At 43.0% G+C, this 24,782-nt stretch overlaps 1 protein-coding gene and 1 non-coding gene across 3 annotated transcripts; both read right to left on the reverse strand.

Annotated features, from left to right (window-relative positions):
* Positions 1 to 548: 548 nt before the first annotated feature.
* fam91a1 (family with sequence similarity 91 member A1) lies at positions 549 to 18,871 on the reverse strand. Of its 2 annotated transcripts, XR_001964899.2 has the most exons (25): positions 18,589 to 18,871; positions 16,343 to 16,427; positions 15,342 to 15,493; positions 13,959 to 14,016; positions 12,293 to 12,360; positions 11,796 to 11,909; positions 11,399 to 11,489; positions 10,616 to 10,678; positions 10,125 to 10,231; positions 9,973 to 10,011; positions 8,638 to 8,750; positions 7,181 to 7,290; positions 6,689 to 6,798; positions 6,128 to 6,214; positions 5,918 to 6,041; positions 5,555 to 5,703; positions 4,929 to 5,063; positions 4,727 to 4,840; positions 4,335 to 4,407; positions 4,086 to 4,232; positions 3,561 to 3,668; positions 2,926 to 3,049; positions 2,704 to 2,773; positions 1,642 to 2,393; positions 549 to 599 (listed from the first exon to the last, which is right to left on the reverse strand). XR_001964899.2 is itself a non-coding variant. In XM_018727057.2 (24 exons), exons 1-24 carry the CDS (start codon positions 18,661 to 18,663, stop codon positions 2,208 to 2,210), a joined length of 2,502 nt encoding a protein of 833 aa, XP_018582573.1. In that variant the 5' UTR covers positions 18,664 to 18,871; the 3' UTR covers positions 638 to 2,207. The 2 variants fall into 2 exon arrangements, 1 of the variants encoding a protein (XP_018582573.1); XM_018727057.2 differs by lacking the exon at positions 549 to 599 and having other exon boundaries at positions 638 to 2,393.
* Positions 18,872 to 24,180: 5,309 nt separating this feature from the next.
* trnar-ucu (transfer RNA arginine (anticodon UCU)) lies at positions 24,181 to 24,253 on the reverse strand. The gene has a single exon. It is a non-coding gene; the product is annotated as a tRNA-Arg (tRNA).
* Between the last annotated feature and the right edge of the window lie 529 nt (positions 24,254 to 24,782).

Raw genomic sequence — 24,782 nt, forward strand, 5'->3', positions numbered from 1 at the left:
GACTAAACAGGTTTTCCTTTTTAAATTTAATTTGCTTTTATCTCCGTTCCTGCCAAGTGGGAAACGGGGAAAATATTTCCAAAGAAAGGTTGTGTTTCAATAATCCCAACCCATTTATAACTAAATGCCTCGCTATAATTTTCTCCTTTGTGATTTTAACTCGTTCCTCAGCAGCTGTAGTGTCCCCAGAACAGATGGAACACTCCTGGTGCAAAGTGAATAAAAGCTTTGCTCATTCCTTCCTTCCATCTGAAGCCAAGTGTGGAGCAAAGGGAATGGGTAATAAAGGGGAACACACAGCTCACCCCTCATATCTGCAGTGACTGAGGTCAACAGACTCCTATACAGGTAGCAACATTTAGCAATCATTACATTTTTCTACAGCAAAAAGTTAACAATTTCAATTTGGGCTCAAGCACCATCATGCCAGGTATTATCAATTATGTGAGGTGTCCAAGACCCCTGTCCTTCACCTTGTCCTCCTAACCTCAGCCATAATGGCATTAAAGGCTCTGTGACCCATTTTGGTATGGACCTACTGCCAGAAACATGGTGTGTTTGTTGCCTTCTGCTACAGCTCCCAGGAGCTCATCATTGCTCTGTAAATCAAGAACAAAACGACATCACATTGCGATCACTTTGAAGGGGATTGGTCATTCGACGCATTTATTAATTAATATTCTCTTTTTTTACATACTGTATCATCTATAACACATTTTTTGAAATAGTGAAGAGGAATGTCACGGATGTACCCATTTAATCATAAGATTAATATTCACAGTCCCAACAATCAAGCAACAACAAAGATTCCTAAAATGCAGGTTGACATAAAACTACAGGTAATTAGTTCTCTAACACTGAAACAGATGGGGGGGTGGGGTGTCAAGAAGGCTTCGGAGATTTTCTGGACAGACGAGCGAGACAGGTTCAGGACATGGAGAGTTAAAGGTGTGGCACACAAGTGGTGAAACAGAACTGCAGATGTCTAGAAAACATACAGATGGGCGTGAACATGACGGTTGGCAACACTCAAGTTGCATTGAAGACTCTCCATTTTGATCACCATCGGCTGACCATAAGGAGATCCAAATCAAGAACACATGACTTGTTAAAGGCAACAAAAAACAGCAGTGTCTTTCCTAAAAAGGAAATGGGGGAACTAATCAGAACGTCCATCATACCTCCACCCAGTTCATCTCCATCCACATCTCCAAGTTCACCCTTAAAACATGCTTACTTTACTGGCACTCCACCAAGCTCCCCATCATCCAAGACCATGCAAGAGGTTTAATTTCCAGCTTTGGTTCGTAATGTATAACATATGTTTCCATCAGGTGATTATGCTGTAAACAAAATCCCTGCAACTCTAATGTACAGTCTAACAGGAAGTGTTATATGCACTGTTGGGGCACAGACAGAGTGGACCTGGCAATCTGCTGAGCTTCCGTAGCAAACACACGGAAAAAACCATGCCAAAAATTGCTCTTTGGTGTTCCCACAGTGGATCGGCTTCACTGCATCTGAAAAAAAACACCAGCCACGAGACAAGTGGCGCCTACTACTGACTGGGGGAGTGAACTGCGCTTTGGAATGTGTGATAGGAACAAACAACGAGGCGAAGACTAAAATCACAAATCAAACCTTCTTTTTATGTGTGGGTCACTCGCTGGTCCAGAGTCCAAAGCACTGCACTGTGCAAAATAAAACCCCACCTATTTCATGTGGTGTTCACTGGCTGAAATGTCTGAAACTCCTCAGGAATTCCTGTGCAATAGAATCATGCATTAGGCTACTTGCAGTGAAACAAAAAACACGACCTGGGTTTGAGTGGCAGATTCCAACAGCTTCATTAAGCCACAGGCTTGGTCCTACAAATTGTATATTTTCCTGAAGTAGTCATTTTTAATATATCTTTTTACATGTTATGCATAACTCCCTATTCAACAGAAAGTATGTGATAACACATTTATTCAAAGGATTAAAAACCAGATTGTGCTAGTCTTGATAAATAACAACAGCGTTACTTTTGGCTCCTTTTTTAACCTCCAGGTTTTGCAGCAGCACCAGTGGAGAACATTACAACCTCAAAGTAACACGGCCTATTTATGAAAGCTGCCAATCAGAAAGGGGTGGGGCTTGCTGTGTCTTGGGAATATATTACAAGATTTAGGTGGGTGAGTGGGGGGGTACAGGAGGGGTAAAGGGCATTAGGCAGGCTGGTCCTTCTGCAGGCCAGAGATGTCAAGAGGAGGCGGGGCCCGACCACTCCATTCACTCAGGTTTCCGTCCTTGAAGAGCAGGTTGACAGCCGGTAGGGGTACCCCCGACTCGGCAGGGGGCTGGCCCAGGGGGCTGGCGATCCCACTGTCTGGGTCAATTGGTTGGCCACGCTCCTGCAGGCAAGAGGGCATGTCAGAGCCAAAGGTAGGAAGTAGGGCTACAGCAAAGAAAATCACTTTCTTAGCCATTATTCTGTGCACCAACTATAGTTGGGGGTCCTGAAATTCAAGTTTCACCCTCCAACTATAAGTGCCTTAAACACTACACCATACAACTCAAGGTGTAGAGAATACTGACTCCTACAGAACCACTTCTTCTCAGTGAAAAGTCCAAAGTTTTAACACAACAGCACCAGATACAGAAAATTCCTACCGCGATTCTCATCCTACAGGATTGGGCATGAAGAAAAGACTACAGACCAACCTGGAACGACTGGACGAAGCTGAGAACTCTCAAGGCTAGCTTGCGGCTGGAATGTAACAGCTCCTGAAGGCTGAAAGGAAAAAAATACCTCTGCTATCATATCTATTCTTATGGCACCCACTTTTATGTTTCACCTATAAACTTTAAAGACAAGTGATGCCTAAAATTTTGAAAGGTTTTCAGAAAGCACAGATGGAATCCACCCTTGGAGGACACCTTTACCTGTCTTTGCCACACAGCCGGTGAGAGATGATCTTCTGACACACCTTTCGGTTCAAGTCGGAGTTAAAGAGAGGCATTCCAAAACACAGCTCCAGCGGGACCCATTCGTCCTCTGATGAGGGCACTGGGAGTGTGTGGGAGTTCACACAATGGTCACATCATTAACTACGATGGTGCTCTGACATACATCTCTGTACTCTAACATGACTGTCATGTTACCATCCTAGCAGCAACAGACACTGTTGTAAAAAGCAAGCCTGGATTGGTTTTTTTTTTTTTGTTATAAAGCAATTTTTCCAGTTCATCCAGCTGTGTGCTTCTACTGGAGCAATTCAGGACAAATATAATTTTCAGGAAAAGTACAATTGTCAAGGGCACTATAGCACAGGTGAGAGTGCAGTTTGCACCTGCATCCAAGTTACAAGTCAGTATCCCAACCACTACATTATCTGCCATCCCTCATTCTAACCTGCAAAATGTGACAGTCTTCTCTAATAACAAAAATTGCACCAAAATTTCCCACCTTCAATTTCTAACCCGCAACAAATGTGAAGGATTTAAAATTGTTAAAATGCAGCTCGACTGAACAGTCACAGCTGTCATTCTGGCTCCGGAGCCAGATCCTCGCTCCGCACCTTCCACTCCTTGCTTTCTGTTCACCTCCCCGTTGTTCTCCTCGGTGACAAGCTCAAAGGATTCGGTGCTGCCGTTGCCATCGTAGCCCCCACCAAGCTCTGTGTCCCCTGGGACAGCGGGAACATTTGCCATGCAATCAGACAGGATTGTGGGCGACCGGCCGAGGTAGAGGAACACGGCACGTGTATGTCAGAATGGCAGCGTGTTCTGTGCCACAACCTCAATGCAAGCAATTCATTTTACATGATCTGTGACTCATCAACAAACCTGTTCTCCAAATGACCTTGCCTGATGAAGACTAATGTGGCAAGAAAACCAGTCTGCTTTGCAAGTATATTATTTGCCATGTTCTGGGAATGATATATTCCTGCTCTGCTACTTTTAATGGCTTTGTTCAATGTGTTTATGTGTCTGTACCATGTTTTTTCCCTTCAAACTCACACCCAATCATAGCCAGTTTGTCTCTAGCAATTACAGGTTTGCATTGGACAGACTGAACTGTTACAGTGGGAGTGGGCACTAACCTCTCCCATCTGAGCAGTCACTCATCCTCCTGCGGTGGCGGTTAGTAGCGTTCAGCATCGTGATATAACCACACAAGTGCTCCAGGTCCACCTTTTCACGCAGGATCCTCAGAGCCTTGTGCACACACATGTTGGAGTAGGAGAATTCTGGGAAAGGAAGGCAGACACACCGCACAGACCATTATAGCTGCCCTCTTCACACAGCATGGTATTAGGTTAGGACTTGTGAAGGTGGGCTTGTGACCGTACCTCCTTTGAGGTCTTCCTCATCAAACGGGAATGGGACATGAATGGTCTCTCCGTGCCCATGGATGCCATGACCCTGAGGACACGCGTGTTTGGTTGCATGAATGTCAAGTGACTTCACAATGTTGCGTAACACCGCTCAAACACATAATGCTGATAGTGTTCTGTATCCACAACTCAGAACAGTAATAACCAGTTTCAAGAGATAGTGATGATAAAAGGTACTGGAAACCTACATACGCCACTTTCACCTAAAAACTGCAAATGAAATGAAACATGTGCAATTACATGTAATATAAGAGAACAAAAGAAACCTTAAAAACATTATCCCTTTAGAGAGGCAGTAACTAAGGTTTTTCCCATGAGGTAGCCCTAAACATTTCCACTGCCCGTACCTGAATCAGCACTGCAGAATGGGTGAGGGCATCATTGAGCATGGTCAGCACATTGGATGTTGGAACAACGCCAGGGTCGTGACCCCAAGAGGTTATCAGCAGTCGGTCGTAGGCCTAAAAATAAAGCTTCTCAATTAAATAATATGCAAAAGAAGCTAGCACATCTTGACTAAGTGCCTCAGGGACGAAGACAAACGCCAACCTGGAAGACATCCGGCAGCTTCCGAAGCCTCGAGCCCTTGGAGAGTAGGAGGGAGGGTGGGCCCTGACCAGTCACGTGGTAAAGATAGAGCTTGAACCAGATGGAGCTCACCTCTGGGATGGCTGGACCGATATGCTGCAGAACAGTATCGGTACATTGTGAATGACATACCTGTAGCACACTTTGTATCGGCTTCCCCTGTGCAGTGCTGTATGATGGACGGCACAACCAGCCAGACTTAAAATAAGTAAATCAGAGGTGAAGAGATGAAAGAAATGAGACTGAGACTTTGGGGTTTACACCAGGGCTATTCAGCTGTGTTTCTGATGAGTCCAACGTGTTTCTGTTCCAACCAGACAGTGAATCACTTGTTTTATTCAAAAAGCCTATTTAAGTCTCATTCTGAATGCTTAGTGGTGTGAAGAGATCAATTTGAGCCTCCAGCGCCAACTGCTGAATTTCCCTGGTTTATCCTGTAGCTTTCTAGGGAGAAGAAGAACAAGAAGCAGGCTGCCTGATGTCTGTTTTCCTCAGCACATGTGACCCTACACCAGGTGTGAGTGTGGCACTTTGTACCACTATTTAAACACCCCCAGGCATCCGAAATGGCCAGCAGAGCATCTAACCTGAGGCGTGCAGCTGCTAATGGGCCGGATCTCGTTGCTGAGAGGAGCCATGGAGACCAGTAGCTTATAGTTCTTGTTGAGCACGCGGCTGCAGGTGGCTGGATCCAGCCCCAGCAGGCTCTCACAGCGCAGAAGGTCCAGTGGGAGGCCTGAGCACATGCACACCAGCTCAAAGGTTATGCCCCCCATTCAACACCTGTACCTTACACATCTACATTTGAGTTTAACACTGGTATTTGCCTGCGTACAGCAGAAAATGTCTAGTTTTCTCAAATTTGAGACAATGGTCTGCGGGGGAGACCTGCTAACTACACACATGCACCACCCCAACTACCAGGAAGGGCAGCCAACAGGCTCAATTACCAATATTTGGTTGGTCAGGGTCAGAGGTTAGCTCCTTGTTGTAGCGCAGAAACAGAATTGTATTCCTGAGGGTGAGTGCATGGTCGAAATACCTCTGAGCCTCCCCTTCTGCAGTGCTTTCAACCTTGGAAAACAAAATGGCATCTTGAGCCCCCAGAATGCAGACAGCTCTGAAACACTCACAGACAAGGCACTCATTTGCAGCCTTACCTTCTCAAGCTCCATCAAGAAGCTGTCCAGAGTCTCATCAGACAGTTTCCCCACTTCAAACATCGTGACTGCATGACTCTTCAAGTTCTAGGGTAAAGAGGGAATTACTTCCTGAAGATCAATCATCAAATTGAATAAAGCTTCATATATTTAAAACATTAAATTATATGTTAGCTGCTACTGGCAACAACGCTTGCTGCTGCTACAAATATGAATAGCATTAGCTTTCTTTTTACTTTTGTAAAAAATTCACTTTTGCCCCAATAAGACTGATGAGTTCTCACACAGGCAGTTTGTGCTGCAAGCAAAGAACCCATGTATGTAAAACAAAACAAAAAAAAAAACCTGAGCAATGAGGAGCTTGTCAAAGTGCTGTAATTTAGAAAAGCAGTGTGATCTCTGAGCTTCGTCAGAGCAGCTGCTGGCTCGAAGAGATCTGTCTGAGTGAATTCAGAAAAACAGGCATGCGCTAGTGCAGCAGTGCCCCATCTGGCCTTCTGAAGCTCTAATTAGAACTGACAACTCTGAGTGAGGTACAGGGCCCAGGCATCTGACACTCACAGGTGAGAGGTTGCCCATCATCAGGAAGGCAGTGAGGGTGGAGTCAAACAAGAAGGCGATGCGCTTAGTGGGGCCGGCAGGGATGTTCAGGCTGCTCACACTGGCAGAGTCTGGGGAAACAATACACCCATGTAAAGGTATCCCTCAATAGAGCCTGTTGAGAAATAGCACACCTCCGCAGGGGCTTGGACACAGCTTTGCTCAGCCGTTTGTGGTTTCTATTCGAAACGTGTTTAAAAATGATGATAAAGATTTCTTTCAGCAAATGTGGAAATGAAAAAAAGAAATCACCTTCACTTTTAAAGAAGTATCAGAAAACCTCCATTTAGTCATAAAAAGACAGCATATCTTGTAGTAGCTGTGACAGACAGGTTTCCTCAAATTCCAAAGGAAATTAATAAATACACCACAGAAAGCTGCCCTCCACACTGGAGAGGTCCTGAGGGGCATTTACTTGGACAGAAAACTGCTGAGGCACACGCTCATTCCTACCTTGGTCCTCCAGGCTGGTGGTGTCTGTGTCTGTGGCAGAGGAACCAGCCTCCATCACAGGGCTGCCCCCTTCCCAGGACAGCAACATCTTCTGTGGGTCCATAGTACTTCTGCAAAAGGGTACGTTCCAGGGGGGAAAGGTCACAAATTGTATAAATTGGCTTTAAAACAACTGTGTAGAATCAAAATTCTTATTTTTTAATAACTTATCAAAAGATGTCATCAAAAACCTGCAGAGACATACAACCGGGAATTGAGTTTTTGCACCAGTGGCTTAGAACACCTTTTTGCTTTTCATTTCTCCCATATATGAAAATACAGAGTCCAAATTGCTCCTCTCCACTGTCCAGGCCACTACTGCACAATGTCACTGTTCTATCAAGAACAAGATTTGTGTGCTGCTCAGTTATTCAGTGCACGGTCGAATAAAGAATATGTACACAGAAGGGCAAACATTTCACAGTCAACAAATTCAAACTTCTAATGCCATAAACACAGAAATTTGCCAGGCAAAGCCAAATGTAAAGTGAAATGCTAGAAAATAAATATTTAGACGGCACTGAGATATTGTTCTCACATTAATAATGTAACAATTGGGCTTAGAGAGAGAAAGAGAAAAAGAAATCCTTTCTGCAACCAGCACAGGGATTATATATCTAGACAGGTGAGAAGCTGATGTGTGCTGAGATGGTAGCTGTTATTCCTGCAAACCAAGCCACCACACCAGTTTTATGTGTGGTAGATAGCAGCCAGATCTCTTCAACATCGACCTAGAAAGTGAAGCTTTACCGAAGCGTAAAAGTCCAGCATCACATTGTAAATTGCAAGGTTAACAATGTAGTCAAGTGGTGTCAAAGCCCCAATACCAGTTAAAACAGGAAATGGGAGGAAGGACTCCTCCTTCAAGGTAAGAAAAATTATGTTGAATTATGCGAAGCGCATTACTCCTGAAGTGCATGAGGCACTAGATGGCCCACGGTTTTACACTCGTTCCTACCTTGCACGCACACCTGTGTGCATCTGTGTGTGCAAACCCAACGATATGCTGCGCTTTTTCAGAAGTAAACATTTCACAATGTCCTAATACACTAACATACAGAAAGGTGATCTTTAAAGCAAATGTACCGATGTGAGGCTACTACAACAAAAAAAAAAAAAAATTCTACCAAATAATTATCTGAACCGCGCTTAAACTGGGATTTCATCCGAGCATCAGAAGAGGGCTTTACACCATCTCACTGCTCCCACCTGGGTGATGGACAGCAGCCATTCTGTACCAGAAAAGCAAGCCAACATCAAAGTGGTAAGAAGCTATTTAGTCAGTGGGGATGATCAAACAGACCTTGGTCTGTGCGGTAAACATCGGAATGGATTTTGGCCAAGCCCCTGGGATATGATCACCAGTCCAACTCTGTCCATGAATGCCACAGGATGTTATTGCTTAGCTTGTCACGTACTTCAGTCTGTTGACACAAGGGGCGCTGCGCCAGCTGGGGTGTAGCTGGTCCTGGCTGATCACCTGGCCCTTCTTTACTGCAAAGCCCAGGCGACAGTACATGGACACGGCATTCTAGGCAGGAATAGGAATAAGCAGAACGTGAGGAAACATCAACTACGGCAGCATACTGAGAAAACACAAGCAGGTAGTGTAACGCTTCTTCACCAATTTCACGATGAAAATCACACGCCTGTAAAGCCCAACTGGACCTACGGACAACTTCATTTTATAGTAATCAACTCCCATTGTAAGTTAATAATATTCTTAATTATGACCCTGTTCAATTCTAATTAAACCCAGAGCTCCAAATGTAGATTATGTGATCAACTCTGAATGTAACGAGGAAAACATATTAATAATAATAATAATGATTCCAGTTGGAATCATCCAGTTTTTTTTTGTTTTTTTTTTTTTTAAACAGCTACACTGTGATTTAGATTATTTCTCTTGATCGAACGGACCAAAGCTGGTACAAAATCGTCATTTTGTGCGAATCCAATGTAATTAAGTCACTGAAAGTTTGTCAAACTTGTCGTTACTGACTCGGGCAAATCTAACTTAGCGCTTGGGCAAGGCTACTGAAGTGTGAAATTGGCTCTGGTACTGAAAAGGTCCTCTGCAGAAGTGACACACGAGTACATTTTAGTGCATATCTCATAGGCATCCAAAAATCTTCAAGAACAACCTATTAGAAGACCAGGATCAATTCCATACAGAAAATAGCTTTACAAACAGAAAACTTGAGAGAGCACAACTCTACTGCTTTTTTGCTACTGACTTTTTTAAATTAAAAAAAAAAAAACATTGGTTTCATATAAGAGCAAAACATAATTTAACTTTAGGACTAATAATCTCCAATGACACTCACTTCACATTATGAGAAAATTGGGAAAAAGCCATAAAATGCCAATAATCCGTAAAAAGTATAAACAGGTCAGTTTAATTAAGCATGTAAACAGTGTACACATATTGTCAATTCACGCAAAGTATCAGAAACCTCAAATCTGTTATCTTCATATTAATTCATAAAAAAGCCTGAGACTAGAGATCATTAAAACTACACCATACTTAAAACTATTACCATGACTCCTGTAGCATTTTGCAGAGAGCAGGATTATATAAAATGCACATTTCTCACACAATACAGCTGGCATATTAATAATTTTCTGTCTGTGTGTCGTAAATTAGAAAACCTCTCGAAATTTGTACAGCCATTTAGAGCAGTATAATTTTCTTCCAAGAATACCCTACAAATGGGTAGCAATTTCCTGAGCCCAAAGTACTAAGAACATACCTTCACCAGGCCCAAGTCGATCTCCAGTACATTAGCTAGCTGAAATGAGAAAACAGACAGCATGAATCCATTACAAAAAACAAACATAAATGACACAAAACACACGACGACAAACAGCTGAGTACGCAAAGCGCAGAACTTGGAGAACCTACCTCAGACACATTGGTCTGCTCATCGATGGAGACAAATATTTTGTATAGAAGTGTTTCAAAGTAATCTCCTTGGACCCTGTTCATCACAAATCCTTCCAGGGGTGGTACTAGAGATGGATTGGAACAAAAAGGTCATCAATGAAAATTATCTGTGACTAAGGCATCAAAGCTTCCTAGACCAAGGCCTTTTATGACCTCCATGTTTGCACTTCAAGAATCTGCACTCATTCCATTATCTTCCTCAAATCAGCGCTGAATGCAGCTACCATTACATCCAATTTGAGGCCAAGAGGAAAACAGCACCGGTTTTAGATGGTTCACTTACAATGGTGGTTTCAAATAAACACATTTAACGTCACCATTAAAGTACGGTTCCGCAAATGACAGGGAAAAAATAAATATTGGGTAGAAGCAAATAAAACTTATAAAGATCAAACTGTAAAAAAAATATTTTTTATGAGCAAAATGGATTTTTTTTTTAATTACTGTACCTGAAATGCAGCTGTCATCAGATATGGGTACATCCAGGTATATGTAACCCCTGTTATACAGACCTATAAAAGGAAAAGTAAAAAATCTTAAAAGCTTTCAAGCCAGTGGAGAGTAAAATAATAACACTGAAAACACTATTCTAGTACAAACACAGTATGATTATTAACAGACTTTGTTAAAAAAAAGTTTTTTAAAAACTATTGTTAAAGCACTTTGTTTTACTTTGAGCTCCTTTTACTCAAAGTCAGGGCTGCTCCTTTTACTGTAGTCTCTAACAATAAATACAGTGTTCCTCATTTGCTGAGTCACTCTTGGGTGTGATTCCCACAAGCATCATTATGATCATAGCTGAACAGAAAGTTAAAGAACTTATACAATCAACAGAATGCCAGTTCACCAGAAAACCACTCTTATGGAACAACCCTGCAGACCACAACAGACATTTGTCCTTGAATCCCAGCCTTACTTTTTTCAAAACCATACCAAGTAAATAGCTATTCTTCATTCCGCCTGTGTGGGCTTTTGGGCATATGCAACAATAAGACACACTAGCCGGTTACAGCTAGAAGGCTGAGCAGGTAAGAATTAGTGCAGTGTCAGCTATCAACACAAAATGTGCAGTTTCACCTGAGCACTGGCATTAAGCACAGTCCATGTAGTTACCCTTGCCGCAACAGCAGCATCAGTAAAAGGAGAAAATAAGGCTGTCATTAAATTGAACCCTGGCCAGCAAAGGAGAGGAACAAGGAGAGTGGAAGAGGTGATCTTGGGATATCACTCACTGAGCACCACATTGTACTCCATTGACCCAGCCAGCTGGGGACCTGCATCGATCATCTTATCAATGGCCATCTTCTCTGCTGGAGAGCAGACCTGGGGTGCAACAGGCAAGGCAGCAGTCAGAAAGGTCTTCGTGTGTTTTGAAAAGTGCCACTACAAACACGGATCTGAAAGTGATCTGACAGCTGAGATATGCCTTATTTTTCCTGGCTTAGCACTGGAAACTGCCAAAAAAGCACCAAAGGAATGCTGTCAGATTGTCTCATTTATGATAAAACAAAGGCTTTTGCTCAACATCTGAATTGGATGCTCACTTAGAGAACCTCTGTGACTGAGGACTCGCTGTAAGAGTTACTGAAAACATGGTAGTGCAAGGGTTATAGAGAGAAGTCGTCTCACCCGGACATCATCCTCCGTGATGTAACCTGTCTGCACCACCCACCACGGCTCAACTGAGATCTCAACAGGCTTCGCTGGTAGTAAGTCTCGCGCAGTTTTCCTGCGGAAGAATTTCTGGCAGGAGAAGAACCGACGATCAGGCTAAATTCAGTCGCAGCTCAGTCCCAGGCCAAGGATTTCACACATCAGAACTCACAGACAAACTTCCAGCAAATTCAAAAGATTTCCCCCTTCTCCACTCAAAGAATTACAAATATATCACGAAAAACTGATTACCAACAGGAAGCCTATCAAATTTTTAAAAATAATAATTGTTTTAAATGAAGTCTAATTGAGCTTTAATAAATTTAGGAGATGCAAGCACAGAATTTCCTTAACCTGAGAAGACACAGGGCATGTACTTTTACAACTGCACACAGTAAGCTAAAGTAAATTTTTCTGTAACCAATTAAATTCATATCTATAATGGTGTAGGGAAGTGTTTTCTGCTTTCTTACCTTGGAAGACCTGCACTGGTTCATCAGGTCGATATATTGGTTCCTCCCAATTCCAAGAAGGCGCAGACCTGAAAAGAAGCAATTACACGTGTCGCATTAGAGAACACGAAACTGCAAAGAAACACCAGCTCTTGGATGCTTTTGGAGTTATTAGAACACAAGGCTGAGCAGCAACAATATGAAACACCATTAGGCAATTAAGCTTACAGTTTCCTGCAGTGAAATTAAATATATGCTGGGCTACTCGCTCATCAGTTCAGCTACTTTTTCCAAAATTACCCACATTAGCTCGAAGCAACAAGAAGAGCTTTAGTGCTACAGCAAAGAGCTGAATCAGTGGGAGCAGCGACATGTGGGGGTGATTCAAACAACCCTCGGCTAAACACCAGCGTGACAGTCCACTCCACATGCCAGCGAGGGATGAACACTGGCGTGTGATAAGCAGCCATAGGGGAATAGGGGTGGGTCTGCTGGAAAGATATGTCACAGTTGCCATCACCTGCTCTCTAGTGTCCATCTACATGACCTGGTTTGTTATGCAGCGGGGACACAGTCACCCACAGCGAGACCAGAAGCCCAAAAGACAAACCCCATCAGAATGCTCCAAGAACCCTCCCAGCAGCCCTCTGGTCAACAGACCAGGAACTACAGCACATGGCCTCTGTAGTTGTGTTGGAAGAATTGGGTGTTTAGCCTGACACACCACAGTGTGTGTCCATAATGTGTTACCAGCCTCCCTGTCCCTGAATTACACGCATATGGTGGCTTAACGGAGCTCAAGGGCGTAGGAGTGCATTTGATATTAGTGGAGGGATGCGTGTTGCTTAGGAGGTCAACTAACAAGGAAGGATATTCTCGAGGAAAAATATTTTCTGACCACAAATTTTCTTTTTTTAAGAAAAAGTCAATCATTTCTACTGGTTTCTGAAACAAAAAGACAGGCAATACTACTGAAGCATGAGAAAATGAGCATTTATTACAGTCACGGGCCACTCGTACTCAGCTCCTAACTCAAGTTAATTATTTTTTACATTTCCTTCCCTGCTACAGCATTGTTTATACCTACGAAGCTTACCTTATATTCGTTACAGAGTTTCCCTATTCTACACTGTGTAGGGAACTAAATCTGATGTCAGTCATACCTTTGATATGAAATTTATTATGACAATGAGATAAAGATTCAAATATTACAAAAATTATTGCAATTTACTAAAACGGCTGCCATCAGCTATCCATAAAAGCCAACCAGAACTGGTGAATAATAAACTGCAACCTGAGGCTGCATCAGGTTTGTCTTTAAACAGATTACAATTCATTCAAATGTTTAGTCCAACAATGCTACTGCTGTGCTTTAATACTCTGATCGCAGACAGAAGCGCACTATTTGGACAATACAGGGTAGGGAAACGGATTTACTCCAAACAGATTTCACAGGTTGCTATTTATTGGTGTACTTTGTGGCTCTGAGCATTCACAGAAAATTCTGAGGTTGGAAAGGAAGCAGTAAAATATTTTCATAATAGTCCTGCAGTAAACGGTAATTCTGTTACTGTTACTATAAAGAGAGACGACATTTTTCCCCAGTTCCAGTGGCCTTGTCCCTTTGCAGAAGCACAACAGCTCCTGCGCAGTTCTGCTCCACAGCTCTGCTGAGGGAAGCACTTACAGTCAGCAGCAGTGAAGTTTGGCAGCGAGTCGTAGCTCTTCTCACTGTTCATTATGTCCTGGAAGAAGAAACAGTAAAAGGGAATCGCACTGAAAAGACATCACCTTCAAAAGCATACTTTTTTTTATATTACGCAGTAACAAAAAGTTCAAAATGTTTATTCAACAAATGGAAACAACAGAAGGTACAATTCATCAAATGAAAATGCAAAACATGTATTATTTCATTTTATTTAATCAAGGACCTAATATTATATGCTAAGATGTGGATATTAAAGCAATAAATCCCTCCAGCCATACAGTTTCAATAACAACTTGTTCTGAGCAGGTTTGCAATGAATCAGAGCTTATCCTGGGAGCACTGGGTACAAGGCTAAACAGGGAACACCCTGGACAGAATTTTAGAAATGTCCCCTTCTATTTTCTTGTTAAACCACAGCTCAAAATCTTGTGGTTAAAGTTACTGAACACAGGCTAAATACTCGATACATACTTGGCAAAGAAATGTATCCTACTGTTATGGTGGACACCTGAAGTTTACTCTTCAAACACTAAGTGCATGACCCAAGTGTTAAACGTTGGAATGTCAGGACACCCTTCTGGAAGTTCGTAGACAGTGCTGCGTAATCACAGCTGTGAAATATTGCAACCTTCCGCCCTTGCTGCATCCATGTGGAGGTATCTGCAGTTTCTCTGTGTCCTTTTTCTGTCTCTATTATTGTAACCCAGTGCTGTTCTCTTATTAATCAATAAAACTAAATTTTAGTACAGTTAAAGCCAAAAGAACTAAAATGTAATTTTCTCTAGCACATCTGACTTTCACAATGAGCTAAACAGCGACTGTTTTGTCTCTGCTTATTTTAAAAATTCTGTTGCCCTGGGTAAGTATTCTATTTGACAGGTTAGTTTTATATTTCCTTTCATTTCTACGTAACATGGCTTCAAGCTTTTGAACATAACGCTATATAATCAAAACTAAGCAATACTGTAACAATAACTGCACATAATTTGATATCTGAGAATATAAATACCCAAAATTAAAATAAAGCATGACAGTGCCACAGAAAAACCAATGGAGGAGAAAAGTGCAGCATACAGAGCAAGTAGTGTAGAAACGAGTTTATGAGACAATACTCATTAAATTACGCTACACGACCATCATTCACCACTGTGCTGTAAAGCCCAGACTGCAGAAGGCTTATTCCATGCCTACGCACAGCCACCTTCTGCATTGGGCACAAGGTGATTGGGGAGCAGGGGAGTGGCAGAAAATTTCAGTTCCTATTTTCCCACCTGGCCAGCACAGAAAGCACAGCAGTTTGAGCAACAACACATGGCGCCCTTCATGGCTCAGGACATATAGTCTCACTGTGCACAAGCCTACCTCCATGATCCCGATGTAGTAGGAGAAGGGGGTGACTCGCAGGCCCTTGACCATGATGTCAGACAGGTGGTACGGATATAGCATGAGGTGGTCTCGGCTGTATTTGAGGAGCTCCTCATAATACTTGCGCTCGTCCTTCTTCACGTGCCTCACTGGACAAAGGAGAGAGCAGGCGCTGTCTTTTCCCCTCCCATTTTCAACATGGAGTCCCACAGCACATCAACTGGATCTCATACGGGTTCACTCAATAGGACTGTATATCACTATAGTACAACGTCAGCATCAGACAGCGTGTTTTACTAGGAGCAAAAATCACTCAATATGCTGATCTGAAAGTGCTTGATTTCTGAGCAATTTTCTTTCATTTTAGCATATGTACTGTGTGCCAATTTCCAAAAAAATACTAAAGGGAAAAAAGTGTGGTTCTTAATCATCTCCTCCTGAAGGCTCTTTTAAAATGGTTTCATTAAATGTTTGCAGCGTGCTTTAGAAAGTCCAAGACGTAATAATAATAGATCCTGAATTGTGCACACTGAACAGTACCATTGACTAGATGGACCAAAACCTCATTTGACATGACTATGTAATTATGTTATTGTGTTAGACACTTTTATTCAAAGAATGTAGCTTTTACTATTTTTATATAGTCATAATATAGTTCCTTTGCTCTTCCAGCATGACAGAGCCATTATCCTGCATATAAAAGACAGGCTCAGTACCGTTATACAATACAAATTACATGGCTGTATACATGGGCAACAATTACAACAGCTAAGAAAGCATGTCAAGCAATTTCCTAGTGAAACTTGTTCACTGAAGACCTCCAGAAAAAAAGTTTTCAGCAAGTGTACTTAAACTTTTGACTGGTACATAAATTAATAATTTCACTGACTCTTGACACAACACAAATGATTACAAACAATCTCACATGCAGATTAATAACTTTATTTCTGCAGTGACTTCCCAAGGTTCCTACCTGACGCGTTGAATGACAGACTTACCGAGGTTATTGCGGAACCGCAGCTGGTTGCGGATGCTATACAGCAGAACTTGTTTCTCATATTCCCGCTGTGAGTTTCCCAGGCTCTGAGACACAAAACAAGTCGTGACTGAGATGGTTAGAAAACACAGTGTGCTCTCAGTTTTCGGGTTGTGGATCTCTAGCATTTACAGAGCACAAATACTGGCCCAATGGTACAAGTGCCACTATAAATTGTCAAAATGAACACACCTGTCACTCATGTACAGCATTTTAAGAACCAGTTACCCTTACTGTAGCAGGTACAATTTCGTCAACTATGTGACCTTGACCGCATGCTATATGGAAAGGAATTCCATCTCTTCCCACTGAAAGACAATGGGATCCATGATTGAGAAAACAGCAGTCCTCAGAGACACATCCCACATCCTCCATGAGACCAACCCCCTACTCTCTCTGTTCAAACACTGTTCCCGTTCCCAAACAGTAATAGTTCGCCCATCTCCGCGCTGCACCCATCCTCAGGTTTCAGTACTGCTCAGATGGTCCATACTATATGTTGTTCTACAGATACGATGCCCCTTAGTGGTGATGATGTCTCTATAAGACACTTGAATCCCAAAAACAGCGGTGTGGAAGAATGCATTTTAACTCAAGTTGGAAAGTTAAAAAAAAGTCTGATGTTCTATGTTAATCTTAAAATTTCATGATTGTAAATTGTGTTTCCAAATAAATACAATTAAATTCACGCAGTGACAGAGAGCGCTTTAACACAGGCCTAAGGCAACAAAAACAAATACATCAGATAAAGAAACAAAGAAGACAGCTGACTACTGACTATCATGATATAATGCTTTTATGGAGCTATAAGTATGTCTACTGGCCACGGAGGAAAAGAACAAAAACTCCCAACCGAAAATCGAGGGAGAAAAAACACCTCTGGGGGTCCAAGGGCTAGTGGTCGCCCACCCCTCCTGGTTATTCTAGATTAAGTAACAACTCTAAGCCACTTTACAAGTAATAATGATATTGTTGCTATATGGTAGCTTGAATCCCCAGCTCAGCACGGTATGTCTCGTCCACCAGGGCAGTTGGTCATCATCTTCAGTACTGTAAAGTACTGTATTGTGTACAAACTAGCAAACGTGAATTCTCCCCACAAAGCGAGAGGACATAATTTACTTAAAGTGACAGTGAACCCTTATTGTCAAATGTAAGACGAAGAACCCCTCAACATCTAAAGCACTTGCTTTCCAAATAAATTTGGGGTGTTACAGATACTATCTCTTACAGTAGAGTATTGTATCTATTTTCATTTTTAGCACAGAACCCTGAAGAAAAAATAACCAGGTACAGTAAGTGTAAAACAACTAAAAACAAGGATGGAAAGTTACCAAACAAATCTACCACTTTTCCCTTGTTTATTCCCTGCTGTTCCTACATTCCACCTTTCTCTATACCTTTATTACCCCACTGCCCTCACACTGTGCCTGTTCCTACCCTTCCGTTCCCATACCATACCTGCTTCTACCCCATAGTTCTGTAGTCACTTATGCGTTTCTACCCATGTCTTAGTTTTACCACACTATTCTTACACTGCACCTACTTCTACCACACTGTTCACAGAAGAGGGGGCACAGTGGTGCAGAGGGTTTGGCCTGTGCCTGCTTTCTGGTGGGTCTGGGGTTCGAGTCCCGCTTGGGGTGCGTCCCCTCCCCCTCCAGCCTTCCGCCCTGTGTTGCCGGGTTAGGCTCCGGTTCACCGCGACCCCGCTTGGACAAGCGGTTTCCGACAGTGTGTGCGCGTGTGTTCACAGAACACCTGTGTCCATTGTACTGTTTCAACAACAGAGCGTACCCAGTTTTACCCCCCTTCTCATACTCTTCCAGTTTCTAGCCCTGTACCTTAGTTTTTACCGCATCGTTCTCACAATTATTAATTAACCCATTTCTGCTTCTTTGCATCTGCCAGTGTTTACTGTACTGTTCCCATACTACACCTGTTTTTACCATGGTTCTGCCACAGTAAACTCAGTTCTACCCCACTAATCCCATGATGACACTGTACCTATTTCTACTCCCCCTGTTCCTTAGTTTTACCCAAGCCAGGCAAGTGAAGTGACACTGTTACTGTACCACTGCTCACACTGACTCTGTTCCCAATTATTTACTGTCTACACCTGTATTTTTATATTTTTATACGTTTGTGTTTCCACACCTGCACCCTAGCCTAGGCTTTCACCCCACCACTCACTCACTGCTCTCGTACCTGTCTCACGTTGGCGGGCAGTTTGTTCCAGGGGTAGTTCTGTCTGATGTGGAATTCCACGTCTGTGTTCATCATAGCTACCTCCTCGTTGTTCACTTCACCACCACCACCACGTCCACGGTCAGGCGAGCGGACAGCAGCGGGATTTGGGGTCAGTCCGAGGCGACTTTGTCCCCCGTACAACGGACACGAAGCGTAGCGTTAATCTCAAAATGTCTCCTTGTTTCTTGACAGAGTATATTTTCCCCCTTCTATCAACGACCACAAGCTCACTTCCTCATTGTATTTTGGAGCAGCGGTTCGTCATACTGCCACGTTCGTCACTTCCGTCGCGAGGCTGACCAATGGCGTTCGCTCTCGATGGGGGATTGACGGCAAGGGGGCGGGGCTTGGGGGAAATCTGTGCAGCAGCATTCATTTCAGAATTCCGCGCATTTGGTGGCGTGAACGCAACCGTTAAATATGCGAGCAACGCAAATTAGTGATGCCCCATGCGATATGTATAATGTTACACCTCACGCCAGTTAACTGCATGTTATAATAACTGTAGGATCGAAGCGGGGGTCACTGACCGCTCAGCCTAAATGTGAAAATTTGACAGTGACATGATAGGCACACGTGGGCTTCAGCTACTGTGTCATATTTTATTGCCCCCCTTAAAGACAAAGTCTGTATACAAAGATCCGTGACATTCATCTTCAGATTACACTTTATAAATTCAGACAATCTTTGCACAGCAATGTTTTCCGCTTTCCCTCAAAAACGGAAGTTATTTCCGTCTTGGGTCTATATTTCCATATATTTTGGAATGTGTAACAAATTGTTGTACCTACTCCGTGAAAAGGGAGCATCTCTGATCCCTGATACGTGCTGCGGCATCAGATGTTCCTGAAGCAGGTGAGCAGAAAGCTGCCGATGCACCGCAGGGCCCGGCCACATGCCCGTGGCACACAGAGGCAGCGTGGCCCAAAGGGTCAACCGTTACACCCCGAAAGCTGGGCTGTCAGCACCGGGTTATATTTATCCATCTGCTGGCTTACATAAGGAGGTGGAGGTTGAGGGATCCATTTAAGCACCAGCACAGCTCCTTGAATAAATGTCAAACTCAGCCTGGGCTGCCCGGTGTTGCTGCTGAAGCCACACAAGAAGTTCTCAGTCAGATGCATTTTGTCTGCTGAGAGACAGTCTAGCGCAAAAAGTGGGTTTATTCTCAGACTTGCTGAACACTGGGATATTCCACTGCTATTGTGTGTTCTTTGTTGTGATTTCCAGGACCATAATGGCAAAAGAGGTGTCTTTTGACCTCCAGATCCAGTGCTGGATGCGGCATGTGTGGTTCAGGGGAGAATCGGGAGAGAAAACACGGAGAGAAGCGCTGGGCAATCTCACAAATGACATCCGAGCACACGCCAGTTTTAAATCATTGTTTAACTTCCCCACCAAGCAAGAAGGAAGGGAACTAGGAAAACAATACTGCAAACTAAGGTGGCTGATAAGCTGCTGAAAAATGATGACGGTGGATAAAAGATCCCTGGGTTTTCTGCCCATCTTTCCCAATGACTGATTTGATTATCACCGAACAGGCCACACACACACACACACACACACACACACACACACACACTGGCTGAAACCGCTTGTCTAGAGTAGGATCGCAGCGAACCAGAGCCTAATCCAGCAGCACAGGGCACAGGGCTAGAGACACACCCAGGACTGGACGCCAGTCTGTCCCAAGGCACCCCAAGTGGGACTCGAACCCCAGACCCACCAGAGAGCAGACCCTGGCCAAACCCGCTGCGCCACCACACCCCTCCGCTTCAACAAATCTATACAGTAAATGTGTGTTGGAAGAAGGTACTACCAGCCTATAGCTCATCTTATGCTCAGGTCAGATGATACTGATGATTTATATTTATCTGACACTTTTCTCCAAAGCAACTCACAGCATGAAGACACTTGTAATTGTTTAACTGTTCATGCATTGGGGTAATTTTAACAATTCAGCATAAGTACTTTGCACAAGGGAGCTACAGCTTGAGATGAGGGTTGAACTGACAACTTATGGATTTAAAGATAGCAGCCCTAACCATTACAGCACCATCCTAACAGCCATAGGAGTTCTCAGACAAGAAGCTGCTTCTTCAGTTGGCAGACAGACATGATGCTGGTTGTGGTTTACCTTCACAGGACAGACACCGGTGAATTAATATCAGTCTCTCTAGTAGGTGTTTGGAATCCCCCTTTCAAGGAGCTTTGTGCCCAAAGGCCTGTGAAATACAGTTAAATATAATTGCATTATGGACTGCATGACAAACATTTCTGCATCATAAATGCATAACTTCATTTATTTTTCCAGATGATCATTGCAAAGATAATATAACTCAGCAAACAATCCGAAATAGTTTTCTTGTTGCTCATTTAACTGAGATCATGGGACGTGAAGAATTAATGCCGGGATATCATATTAAGAAAATCAGTTTTATAAAATTAAAATATCTTTATTTTTATTTAATGGTTTTGTTTTGAAGTTTGAGAAGTGTAACACAGTCATGGACAACGATGTAACATACATTTAGACGGTGGCAGTTCTTATGATCATCTTGCTTCCTTCAGTTTAAAACAGCAAATCAGAACTGCTCACTAAGCAACAATTGTTGCGAGTCTTGGTGTTACCCTGCAGTCTACCTTCACATTGCTTAATAACCATCTCGAAGGGCACTGGACAGAGGCTTTGTGTGAATGGCATGCCTTCACACAGTGTGTGTCCCGATGTTTCTCTTGAAGATAGAACTGTAGCAGGGAGAGCAACACGTGTGCTGGATGTGTGTACACACATGGTAAAGGCTTTCATGAGGAGTTACAGTCAAATCACACCTGGCGGATGCATGGGCATGATTCGTGAGCAGTGGGCCTGACATGAGTGTGTTATGTTCATGATCATGTGCACGGTGTACCCTCCCAACGTTGTGGTCGGTGATTCCAGGATAGACTCGCGGTGGTCCGGAAACGTAATTTAGCTGAAAAGACACTCAAAGTAGAATAACAGCAGTAACAGATCAGGATGCGGAGGAAGTTTGTCTTAATAGCTGTCGAGTACCAAGAAACATCCCGGTGAAACAGTGGCTTTGATTTTTAGTCTTAATATCTTGGAATAGTTTTTTATTTATATTAACATCAGTGCCCTCTCTTGAGTAAATATTATTCTCTTACCTCACTTATATACTTATTTCTTATTCTCTTACTTTTCTGAGTTTCTTCACTGTATGTATGTATGTTTTTGTGCATGTATATTCTGTATTGTATGCTGCCACAACCGAGTAAAATTTCTCTCTAGGATTAATAATGTTTTATTCAGTCATTCATTCAGTCATTATTTCCCTTTACAGACAATGTAACAGGTCTAATAATCAGTCTAAAAAGTAAAAATTATATAAGCATACAAAGTTGTTAATTGTGGCTGGTCTGTGGCTTACCAGTAATTACTTTGAACAACTGTTTTTCAATATTACATTTAGTTAATCAGACACTTTCAGCGACTTCCAATGAACTCTATGTAGTGTTATCAGCCCACACACCTTATTCACCGTGGTGACTTACACTGCTAGATACACTACTTACACTGGGTCACTCATCCATACATCAGTGGAACACACACACACTCTCTCTGTCACTCACACACTATGGGGGAACCTGAACAGCATGTCTCTGGAGTGTGGGAGGAAACCAGAGCACCCAGAAGAAACTCATGCAGACACAGGCAGAAATGCAAACTCCACACAGACCGAGCACGGACCAAACCCACATCCTCTTGCACCACCCAGGCACCCTGAGACAGCAGCATTACTTACTGTGCCACTACAGCACCTGTTCAAAGCCATTTCCCTGTAGGTCTTGTGCAAAAAATATTACAATATTTGTTTCATAAAACAGCAGCTTCCAGGAGTTACATAGCGTTCCACTGTTTTTCACTTCTGCAGCCAAGTTTTAAATATCATAGTACGTAGTGATTCCTGCAGGGGATCTTAGTCAGTTTCTTTGTCATGAACATGTCGTATCTCTTCCTTTTATTTCACGCATAGGAAAAAACAATAATTTGAACACTCAAGAACGAAAACGGAAATGCAAAGCTTTGATTAGTAGCTTTTGTCTTTGACTGAGTTCTTAGTTCTGCTTTTCTTCTCTCAAGCTGCCTGTCGAGGCTCCTTTTTATTCAGCTCTGACACCGATACTCGACTGAAGACGAGCGTCCCCAGGCTGAGTCACATGGGGTCACTGTCCCCTGCAGAGTGCGGCAAAGGCTCAGAATTAAAAGCTGTGTATTGTAATCATCCTCCCTTTGAGCGGAGAGTTCAGCGGCAAGATTTTCACAACGATATCAAACGTGTAAGAGGCTTCGTTACTGCCATATGTTCCGCTGAAATTATAATGTGATCTTCTCCGGCTTTCTAGTTTTAAAAACAGTTTTTATTTCTGTTCTGTAAAACAAAGGCTGGAGCCCCTTCTCTGGGCTGCTGTTCAGAGCACCCTGGCACTGCGTGGTATCAGTCACGTGAACCGTCTGGTCTGCATCTCAGAGAAAATTGGGCAAAGTTAGGACTCGTAGATCTACGAGCAGCTCTACCCCTCAGCTTCGCACAGCACTGCAGCGAATTGCGTGCTACGTGACTGTGGAATCAAAATTCGCCCTCAGCCATAAGTGGCGTAGCTCCTCCAGGAGGTTTTAGCTTGATGCCCGAGGGCCAAGGAGCAGCATCCTTGGCAGCGAGTGGGATACTTGACATGATCCGTATGCATACGGGTTCCAAAATATCTCCGCTTTAAGTGGCGCTTAACATTTCATTCATCGGACTGTATTTACAGACACATTCGTACTGAGTTCCCCTCAGGGACTAATAAAGTATTACCCTATCCCATAACACAGAGCTGTCTAGGATCGCAGTCCTCTGGAAGCAATGAGGTCTGCGCGGAAACCGGCTGAGAGAGCAGCCCCTTGTCACATCACACCGAAACCCCGGAGTCTGAGAGTCGCAATCCTCTGGGGTAATTTAATTTTCACAAAGGAATTCATGAAAGAAAAAGTTCCAGCATGAATTGCAGCTGGCGCTAAGTGATGCTCGGAGGCATTGTTTAAAATATCTGTCAGCTTTAAAGAGCCAGTGGATCAGGAGGCAGAAATAACTGCGCTCCTAAACATTAATCAATCAATCACACGGCTCTGTTTATCCCCGAGGGGCAGCTATAGCTGTGTTGGCACAGGAAAACACAAATAACAAAAGGGTAAATGCAGTGAACTGGAGATAAATCACAGCGCCGCATTCAGTGCAAACAGGAGCCTGACAGTGGTGTAACAGCCATTGAAAGTTCCAAATAACACACACATAGATAGCAAAGGAGGATGAAGTACAAGTTGGCATGTCACCCAGCAAGTGCTATCGTATTGGTCATTCTTGCAAAGTTGTTTTAATGGAATGAGAAGGGACTGGGTTCAACAGCACCAAGGCTCAGAGAATCAAGTGGTGTAAATTTGAAACACCAAAGAGGGGCTTTAACTCAATATGCACAGAAGGGCAGCCAGCATACCAGCTTTACATGCACCCCAGGTGGGACTCGAACCCACAATCCCTGGCTTAGAAGGCCAGTGCCTTATCCATTAGGCCACTGGGGCTGAACATAGTTGAGGGTGTGACGCTCTACAGTACATTAGTTTATTACTGTTTCGCGTCTGTGTTTATCTGAAGCTAAAAAAGCCAGACGCTGGTTTCGAAATAGGTTCAAAGTCTTTTGCAGCGCTAATGTAATAGTGCAAATAGTGTAAAAGTGAAAAGTTTTTTTGCCTTCTCTGTTTAATCTGTTTTTTCATTGGAAATGAGTTCAGTCTATATGTTTGGTTGCACCCAGTACACAGTGCTGTTCGCTCCTGCATTATAATTTTTATTTTCTCATAATGATTTCATTATCGAGTCTTGTTATAACAAAGAAATTCATTTTATTATGGAGTACCCATACTACACTCTCGGAAGAACCAGAAGGATTTGCAGAGAATGACAAAGACCTTAACAAAACAATTAAGATCCTTTCATAGCAACAGATTCTTCAGAGAAGACAGACAATAAGAGCTGCTCTTGAATTTTAGTGATTATGTCTATTGAAAGGACTCTCCATGCGCCGAGGGGGCATCGGAGGAGCGCCGGTCA

This window comes from Scleropages formosus, chromosome 23 (genome assembly GCF_900964775.1).
Source record: "Scleropages formosus chromosome 23, fSclFor1.1, whole genome shotgun sequence".
Classification (NCBI taxonomy): Eukaryota; Metazoa; Chordata; class Actinopteri; order Osteoglossiformes; family Osteoglossidae; genus Scleropages; species Scleropages formosus.

Bases quoted from the DNA above. Each gene is read 5' to 3' on its own strand.
- fam91a1 (XM_018727057.2), bottom strand. From the start codon at position 18,663: ATGATGAACACAGACGTGGAATTCCACATCAGACAGAACTACCCCTGG. The intron at 10,232-10,615 runs GTACAGTAATTA...ATCCATCTCTAG, and splicing joins TGATGACAGCTGCATTTCAG to TACCACCCCTGGAAGGATTT. The intron at 6,215-6,688 runs GTGAGTGTCAGA...TCTTTACCCTAG, and splicing joins TGATGGGCAACCTCTCACCT to AACTTGAAGAGTCATGCAGT.